Raw genomic sequence first — 9927 nt, 5'->3', positions numbered from 1 at the left:
AATAGGAAACCTTTATGAAAGTTCACCTAAAAATTGACGTAGAATCCAAAATTGTAATAATATACAGGGTGTTCCATTGAAATTAACGAAGATGACGTCAACGACTGATTTTTTTCATAATCTTACTAATAAAATGACCCTTGAAACATATCCGCATGTTGCCAGACTTTACTAATGGTCAAAAATTGTTTAAACAATTTTTTTTAAACAAATTCTCAATTTTCATTTTCTTCGCTCGAAATTTTTTAGGCTTTTCGGAGTATCCTGAACACAAATGTTCCTATGCAACTTTTCTCTAAAATCTACCGTTTTCGAGATATTAACGATTTTTTGTTCGAAAAAACGCGATTTTAACCATTTTCAACGTCAGTAAACCATATTAAAAATTACAATTTTTAATATTGCCAAAATTCTTAAATAATCTTTGAACATCCCTTAAAAAAAATCCGAAGAGTTACGCCGGCATGTTTTTCGTGAAAACCCTGATCGTGTATTTTTTTGATGTGGCGGGATAGCCAAACAGAAAAAAACTACTATTTAATTTTAAATACATTTTATTAAAAATAAAATCAGATTCAGAGTATCTCATACACCACTATTGGTTCTTATCCAAGCTCTAAGATTGGGCACGCTGGCGTATACTCCAGGGGAGTTGGGTCGAGCACAACCAACACCCCAGGAGACGACACCAGTAAGAACTCCGTTGGCAATCAGCGGTCCACCGGAATCGGCCTGGCAGGCGTCTCTTCCCCCGACTCCCAACACCGCAGCACAGAACATCCTGTCAGTTACCGAATTCTGACCATAAGCAGCACGGCAGTTGGCCTGGCTGATGATGGGCACCTGGACGACTTGCAAGACAGTGGCCAAAGGTCCTTGTTCCGTGAGAAGTCCCCATCCGGTGATAGTGGCGGTCAATCCGGCTGCTGGTGGACCACCTTCCGCTGCCATGGTGATAGCACGAGCTACCGCGATGGTGATGGGGCTGGCAAGTTGGATGACAGCAACGTCGTAGTCTAGAGTGTTCCAACTGAAGCTTTGGTGGAGAATAATCCTGCTGGCAGCGATCACTTGCCCTCCGGAGTTACGGACGGTTGATCCTGCTCGGATGGAATAGGCAGAAACTGGTTCTTCTATGCAGTGGGCCGCGGTAAGGATCCAGGTGGAGGATATGATAGATCCACCGCAAATGTGCGAATTAAATTCCAGGAGGGATACGATGTACGGATGAGCCTCGATGGTGGTGTCGGTTCCACCAACAATTCTGCCATCTAGGTCTGTACCGTTTCGCGCGGACTGGGGTGCGCCTAATGAGAAAATTGCAGGTTAAAGAAATAAATTGTATGGCTTTAAAGGAGATAAAAAATTGCAGAAGTAGGTACATGAATTGATGCATCGTAGCTATAACTCCGTATTGGTCATTGTTCAAAGTAATCAGTATTATAACTAACGGTATGAGTGAATTTTCTGAGGTCTAAATTGTCTCAAATTTAGAATTAATTTGTATTAAATTGATATAAAAAAACCAAAAGTAGAGTAAATAGTGTTAACAATTTAGTAACTTACCCCAAATCGAGTTTGCTAGCAGCGTAACCAAGAAGATGAATCTGAACATGTTGATAGAATCCAGCAGATTAAGAAAATTCAATAGGACCACCTTTTATACATTTCATGAAGGAAATTGAAGATTAAGTTGTCAGTACTGTGTTATCTAATCAACTAGAGTATACCTAATTAGTTTTCTGATATTTACACATTCTTTTAAATTATCAGATTTGCATGGGCCAGTGTTGAAAAATTAAATACCTACAAGCTTATCCAATTGAGATTTTATCTCTACATATCTCCCACTTCATAAGAGAATTCGAGTTTCTAATAACACAGTCACACGAAAAATTGATCTGGTCCACAGATGACACCCATGTATTTGGATCACCAAAAACCAAATATGTTTAAATACTTAAATTGTCAAAAAATTACCGCAACAAGCAGTCAAATTACTGCATTCAGTACTTTTTTTGAGTATTAGTCTAGAAATGAGTCATTGCAGCATATTCGTAGCACTCATCTCATATTTTGGTACTCGATCAACTCGTGTAATCTGTAAGTTCAGGCAGAACACCAGAAAATCATCCCAACGACCTGAAAACTAGCTACTTTGCTACTTTCTTCTTTCGCGGGATTAAAGTTACAAACCGCATAGAAGAAAAGCGAGCGAGTGATGTGAGCTTGTTCCATTCATTTACCAATTACCACGAGCTAAGCATACGAAGACAAAATCTATCCTTAACCCTACAGGTTTTGAAGAATATGAGAGCAATGTTACATTTAGTGGATTTCTCTGTAGATGTGGAGGAGTCTATCTATATCTACAGTCATCTTTGAAAGAAGTTATGGATGACTTGAGAAAATCGACTTTAGTTATTATTTTTCCCCTTTATCTTCTAACTTATAACTATCTATTTAGAGAATTTTTCTCTCTCTATTTCACCAATAATCACGGGAAAAGGGATCCTTATTTTCATTTTGAATGTGGCAAAACATTCAATTAAATAAAAAATAATCTAGAACCAATGAATATGAGGGTTGCTTTCGCTGTACAGCAAAAATAAAACGCTCTCTCAATGGTAATAATAAAGTATTTTATTGAAAACTAAGTTGTGTTGAAAAAGACGTGTTGACGGGATGAGTGTTCGTTGGAGAGTCCCTGTGTGTGGAGTCGGTCGTAGGTATATGAGTACGCATCTGGTCGCCGGCGCCAGTCCGCCGTAGACCCTTCCTGGAACGCTGATGCGTCCGGCGGCGTCCTGCTGGCGCTCTTGACGTAATACTTAAAAATGGGTCACTTGCGGCATGTGTACCCACAAATAAATTAATTGCATATCCGTATTTTGCGACAAATTGAAATTATTTTGTGTATACGAAGATTTAAATAATTTCCTATTGCAGCTTTCCCATTAACAAATTTGAACTAGAAGAGGAAATAAGTGAAATCAAGATGATTCAATATTTATTCCTAATGTAATCTACTCAAATGTACAGTTAATTTAAATACCACTATTCCTCTTAATCCAATTCCTGAGGCTGGGCACGCTGGCGTATACCCCAGGCCCGTCAGGTAGTGCGCAAGTTGCCGGACCCCAAGAAACAATACCAGTAAGGACCCCATCGATGACCAACGGTCCTCCGGAATCACTGGTACAGGAGTCTTTGCCTCCTACTAGCCAGTACCCAGCGCAAAACTTCCTCTCGGTTATGACGGTTTGCCCGTACCGGCTCCTGCAGATTTCCATGGTCACAACAGGCACACTGACGATCTTGAGCCTGTCAGCCAGCGGTCCACCCGACCAGAGAAGGCCCCAACCGGTGACGACGCCCATGGATCCAGGTATTGGAGGGTTATTGTCTGGAGGCGGCAAGGTGATGGCGCGAGCCCCGCGGATGGTGATGGGTTTGACCAACTGTACTAGAGCGATGTCGTAGTCGAGGGTTTGTCTTAAGTAGAGTTCATGGAGGATAATCTTACGCGCAGGGATGACTTGGCCCCCCTCATTGCGCCAGGAGGAACCAGCGCGGATCGAATAGGCCTCAACCTCGCGGAGGAAGCAATGGGCTGCAGAGACGACCCAGGTTGAGGCTATGATGGAACCGCCGCAGTGGTGTCGGTCGTTTCGTTGGACAGAGACCATGTAAGGGTGGTTTTCGATGCTCGTAGCTTCTCCACCGACGATTCTGGTGTCCACGTCCAAATCTAGTGAGTCGGACTGAGGAGCGCCTGGAAAGGAATAACGATCAAGAGACAGGAAGGAAGAAGAAGAAACAAATGTAGGAAATATTCTGTTACTATCTTTAGTTAATTTAGTATTTTTCGTACATTTTGTTTTTTTTTGGTTCAAGTCAAATTTGTTTGTACTCAATTTTCTTTCCGTCGCGGTGCGAATATTTTTGACGTCACATTCGTATTCAGCGCTCCAAAACACATGAAAAAACACATGTCTGAATAAAAATTTCATTGATTTTTAGTTTTGCCGACATCTGGTGCTCGTTTTAGCCGGAAAATGTCTATTTTTGGTATAAAATCGAAAATTAAAAAAAATTTCACGATAAAATGAAATTTAGTTTACGGTATACAATTCAGGAGATCAAAATATATAAAATATGGTAGTTTTAGTTTATGGGTCAGGATTTTTTTTTGTATGGGTGTGTTATTGTTCAAAATTATACTAGTCCAGTCGGCAGAGACCGAAAAGGTACTGTTGGTGACATTTTCTTGATAACTCGTAAATAACTACACAGGAATACTTCAAATGATGAGTACAATAACAGGCTAATTTGCTGACAAAGTATTTTATCAGGAAAAAAGTTATTAACAATTTAATCGGGAAAAAAATTTTTTTTTTTAGTAGTTTTCTTTAAATAACTCAGCGGGATGACTTTGTACGAAAAAATGCCTAGGACATGATTTTGTTCGTAATAAAAATAGCTACAAAATGGCGGTGGTCCGATTACGAAATTTGCAATAACAAAGCTGTGACATTGGAAAAAACGGTATAAAACGTCAATTTTTTAAAGTTGCTGTAAAAATGTCAATTATAAACAAAAAGTTATAAAACTTTCGAAAACTATAGTTCAGTATATATACAATAATGACGCTAAAGCCGAAAATCAGGAGAGCAAAACTTTTTGTTCTATAAGGCTTTATACATCCAGCGGCATCTGAAACTCGAAACTTTGCCAAATTTGTTTGAAGTTTTGCTGACACTTGAAATTTGGTATACGCATAGTGTAAATATGCAGAAACCAAAAGCAATTTGCAAAATTGAATTATCTTCATTTTTGCAGGTTTGGTAAGGTTTTATACGTCACCGTTTTTTAATTTTTGGAAAAATATATATGTATATTTATAAAATATTCCATCACGGTAGATTAACCAGCACAATTACCTACAATTAAAAAAATAATAATTTTCATCGTTTAGATCCTAAGCTACTTAACATTTTGCGCCTGTTAGCCGTAGTTGTACATTATTCAACATATCAACATAAAACAAAATCGTATATGTGGGGTAAACCTTTAACCTTTAACTTTTCATTTTCGAGCGCGAGCTCCTTGTATACTATTAGAAATATGCAAAAGTAAATTAACAATTGTTTACTTAAAGTTAAAGGTTTACCCCACACGTACAATTTTGTTTCATGTTGATATGTTGAATAATGTACGAGTATGGCTAACAGGCGCAAAATGAGGATCTAAACGATGAAAATTATTTTTTTTTAATTGTAGGTAATTGTGCTGGCTAATCTACAGCGATGGAATATTTTATAAATATACATATATATTTTTCCAAAAATTAAAAATTAATTGGTGGTAAATTAATTAATAATAATGGTTAATATTAAGTTTTCTATGACCGCAATGCACTCCCTTTTTCGTGTTCGTTCTCCCTTTCCAATTTCTATGCACTTATGCACACCTCGCGCCATCTGTTTGTCTACACACGAACCACTAATAAAGGGTGCCACGCACTTCTGTTTTTTAACTAAAGAAATTCCAACAAAAGCCTTTCTTTTGAATTTTTTGTGCAATATAATTAATTACCTCCCAAAAAAATAAATAAAACTGTCGAATAAACCTTTGCTGCAAAAGGTTCAGTGAAGGGGTATTTTTATGAACTATTTTTACTTAAACTAGAATTGTAATAAGCACATAAAGAAAAAATTCGAAATACTCACTTCTATTAGTTTATCAATCTGTTGTTTTTGTTTTCAGAACTAGGAAAGACGTTTTTCTTTTAAACAGTTTTGACAGTTTGTCAAAAAGAAGTTCCTTTTTTGCATATCTGGATATATGGCGGAGCATAGTGACGTAATTTAGTGCGAAGTTAAGAAAAAATTTATATAATTTATTTGAAATAGTTTAATCCCCCAAAAATAAAATAAAAGTCTTCGCCTGAATATTTCTAGAAAGAATCATAACTTACAGTGATTGAACTGTCTACAATAATGAAACAAATATTGAATCTTGAGAAAAAAAATAACGGTTTCTACTAGAACGGAATTAAAGTTCAACATCAAAATTTAGGTTTATTTTTTTATAACACCACTGTCCCAAATTATTCATTGTCCTTTCACAAAAACAAAACAAAAAATGTAGGTACATTATTCAAGGGACTTAAAAAAAATAAAATAAAAATAAATATTGTACCACGATAAAATTCGTGATATTTGTTAAAATTTTGTGAAAGTACTCACCCCAAACGACGCTAACCAGTGCTACAACCACTACGACGGATTTCAGCATGCTGGTACAATTTGGTCAATTAGCATCAATTATGTTCCTTATATACCTTTCCCGAATCCCACATGATTATATCCACATTATTATTTACAACCCAGTGATATCTAATCACCCAATGCCACATTTATTACTCTTTCTCTGGAGCGAGAGAGAGACATATGCGACTACTTTAGAGCAAATACCACTGACGCAAATCCTTGAGGAAAATGAATTTCAATGAAAAGTTAAATGTTGATTAATATCTGCAGATTGTCGCACAATATATGTAGATGATGTGAAACCAGATATTTAAAATGCAGGTAACTGTTAATGTGCCACTTTAAGTCTGGTTGAATAATTTCTTAGATGTGGTGTCCACAGGCAAAGAACACTACAGTGGAGTGGCTGTGAGATATATTGCACCAATTTAGTTACAGGGGAAATACCGTCTCATTCTAGAATTTCCAATCTCCCTAAATCTTTGGATTTTAAATTTTTGGAAAAATTGCTTGGAATACAAGTATGTAGGTAAAGGTTATAGGTAAGAACGATTTCATGTACTAGCTGGTTTCAAAGATCTTTGGAATCTATTCTATCTGTCGTGATGAACTGACAACAAATTTCAAACGGATATATAAAAATTAAGCAGAAAATTTTTGAATCCGCAGAAGTTTTCTAAAAATTAATATTTTTTCGTACAGAAAAAGTAGTTTTTATCCTACAGAAGTTGTTTTGGAAACGCACCTAAGGAATTTACTTTGATTGTAAATATAGTATTAAAATTTAATTATCTAAAAATTTCTTCAATAAAGAGGATACGACACTAAATCAATAAATAAATCTACAATAAAATCAATAAATAAAAAATTAGTTATGGATTTAAATTACTACGAAGTAAACAGAAAAATTAATTTTACAATGACTAAAAGCTTTTTCGTTTTCCATAATCTCTAATTTCCTGATTATATGTATGCTTGTGATATCTTCAAGATATATAAAAATGATTAAACAGCACCTACATAAGATCCTGCGGAATGCTAGTAATTTTATACGTCAGTTTTGGAATTATAACGTAGTTCAAATTCTACGAATATTTTTGTAATACGTACTTTTGAGCTTCCCTCTTTAAGAACAAACGAAATCAGCTCTGTAGAGTTCGCACTTCTGTTTTGATCTGTTTCTCTTAGATTTACATAAAGGAAACCTATCTTCTCCGATGTAGACAATAATCAAATACAGGGTGATTCATAATTTATCAAAAAAAATTTGGGAATAGATACGTCATGATAAATGGAGTATATCGTAATATTTTTTTTTTAAATCCTTATAGTTTCCGAAAAAAAAAAATATTGCGGTTGTATTATTTTCAATCTTTACATCACTGGGCTGCTTAGCGTCATTTGCATTGTGCGCTGTGCGCAATGCGCTCTCTTTCACGTGGTTCCAGGCGATTCCGGATACTGAAATCCGATTTTAGTATTGACGATAGTGTTTACATTAGTTTTTTCAAGCGTCAACAATGGCTTACGTCTATAGCAACTTGGAGATGATGGATATCGTTTTTATTTATGGTGTTCGTAGAAACTGGGTAAGACGGGCCCAAAAATTTTGAACAGTTGCTGTAGCATCAGGTACCTATATCAAATTATTTTATTAATTATTGCTTTTTCATTGCGCATATTTCGACTGTTGAACACTTTTCTCTAAAATCAGTAATTATTCCAATATATTTAATAAACTGATTTTCGACCAAAATTGTTTAAAAAAAAACAATGTTGCTAATGAAAAGAATCGACTCACGAGATGAGACACCTTTTCTACTGCGTTCTCCTGCAATTTTTTTAGTCCATTTACGTGTCTAAATTTGCTGATATTAAAACAGGTGTTATAAATTTTTAGTTATTTCTTTCCCTGGAAAAGAAATTCTTTAAATTTTTTGCCCGTTTGTTATTTATTTTTCTCAGGTTTTACAGTGGACCAGTTTTCAGTGCCGTGCAGATGTATTTTTAAATCATTTCGAACTGCCCTTTTGATTTTTTTTACAAAATTGTATTTGTAAAAGTCCCCTGTGCAATCAATTTTTTTTTTAATAAGTTTTGAATCACTCTGTATATATGACAGGATATTGACGGGAATGCAATTTTAGAAGCTTCAGCAATTAAACTGACACTATTTTTCGGCCACTATTAGAACATAATAAATTTGATGGTAAGAATTACAGATAATTCGATGCATTTTTTCGGGATTCTATTGCAGAGGTGTCATATGTGTCAAAACTTAAACGTGATTTATTAAACTAACAAACAAAACAACCATAAACTTAATATCATCTTAATCTTCGCTTCGGGGGAAGATATACAACGGGATAAGAATCCGTAATCACCATATTTACTGAATTCCTTGCGTGGTGATTTTCGTGAATACATTTTTATGTATCTTCCACATAGTTCCCTTAAATAATTTTTATCCACGACTATTGTATAATGTACCCATTATACGTCTGTTTGCTAGACCTTAATAATACCCATTAATCACGGCAGTGATTAATGAGTCATTAATCACTACTGTCAGATGCTTCCTTAATTTAGCTATAATATTATATTGTTCTGCTACAAACAATCCGTTTTTAAAATTTTATCGTGTAAACCACTAAATATTTTCAATTCAGTGCTGTACATATAAAAAAAAATTAAAAAAGTGAATTTTCCTAGACCGGATTCGAACCCTGTACCCGCGGTTGGAAGGGAAAGAGCATCTACACTGAGCCATCAGCGACTTCATTTGTGCGAGTCGTATATCTGTTTCTTAACATACCATGTTTTTCGAACAAAAAAAACTTCAACAAAAATATTTAGTAGTCGTGGATAAAGTATAGTATTCTACTCCCGTATAATGGGTATTATTCATTCGGTGATTTAGGCTACTCGCCTGCGGCTCGTGGCCGTAAACTTCACCTCGTGAATAATACCCATCATTATACGCTCGTTGAATAATATACTATTATATACGCGTACTTAATCCTTTATAAATTAGATGTATCAGGTGGTGTGTGCTTAACGATTACACACTAGTTTGCAGGTACCTACTATTAAAGAGACGAAAATAAAGTTTTCGCGAAAACGATTTTAATTCCCAGATCAAGGAATTCTATGCAATCGTTAATTCCTTTTAATGATTTAGCCGTTACACATTGTTCATGCGTGAAATGTGGATGTGATGTGATGAACATCACATTTTGTTCACAATAAACGATGCGATATTACTGTACAATACTACATCATAAAAGGAACAGCTAGACAATGTTTATTTTTTGTCTTCAGCTTCTGGAAATATATTAAACTGATATACAGGGTGAAACATTTTAATTAGGGGTCAAGTTTTTTAAGGATAATGGTACTTGTTCCCCTGATTATTATTCGGAAATTCTTGTCTTGTTATTAAACAATATTTTTCATTTTTTAACTGTACTTAAATTCTTGTATACAGCGTAGGAAGTTGGCAGTGGTGCCAGTTGTTACCTATTTATATCAATTGTTAGAGAGCGAAACTACAATAGAAAATAATTTAGTTAAATCGAATTTTTTTTTCTTTAAATTAGGAAGGTATTATTTTAGTCAGAATATTTTTGCGATGTCAACTTAAATTGGTTTA

General features: G+C 35.2%; 2 protein-coding genes across 2 annotated transcripts; both read right to left on the bottom strand.

Annotated features, from left to right (window-relative positions):
• Positions 1 to 536: 536 nt before the first annotated feature.
• Positions 537 to 1681, bottom strand: LOC108917771 (trypsin delta). Its single transcript, XM_018724520.1, has 2 exons — positions 1567 to 1681; positions 537 to 1307 (listed from the first exon to the last, which is right to left on the bottom strand). The coding sequence occupies exons 1-2, from the start codon at positions 1613 to 1615 to the stop codon at positions 586 to 588; spliced, it is 771 nt and encodes a 256-aa protein (XP_018580036.1). The 5' UTR covers positions 1616 to 1681; the 3' UTR covers positions 537 to 585.
• A 1316-nt stretch (positions 1682 to 2997) lies between these two features.
• LOC108917799 (trypsin-like) lies at positions 2998 to 6334 on the bottom strand. The gene is made up of 2 exons (XM_018724560.1): positions 6252 to 6334; positions 2998 to 3775 (listed from the first exon to the last, which is right to left on the bottom strand). The coding sequence occupies exons 1-2, from the start codon at positions 6298 to 6300 to the stop codon at positions 3048 to 3050; spliced, it is 777 nt and encodes a 258-aa protein (XP_018580076.1). The 5' UTR covers positions 6301 to 6334; the 3' UTR covers positions 2998 to 3047.
• Between the last annotated feature and the right edge of the window lie 3593 nt (positions 6335 to 9927).

This window comes from Anoplophora glabripennis, unplaced genomic scaffold (genome assembly GCF_000390285.2).
Source record: "Anoplophora glabripennis isolate ALB-LARVAE unplaced genomic scaffold, Agla_2.0 scaffold17, whole genome shotgun sequence".
NCBI lineage: Eukaryota > Metazoa > Arthropoda > Insecta > Coleoptera > Cerambycidae > Anoplophora > Anoplophora glabripennis.
The sequence above is the reverse complement of the archived record's forward strand: the minus strand, read 5'-3'. Positions and strand labels throughout refer to the sequence as shown.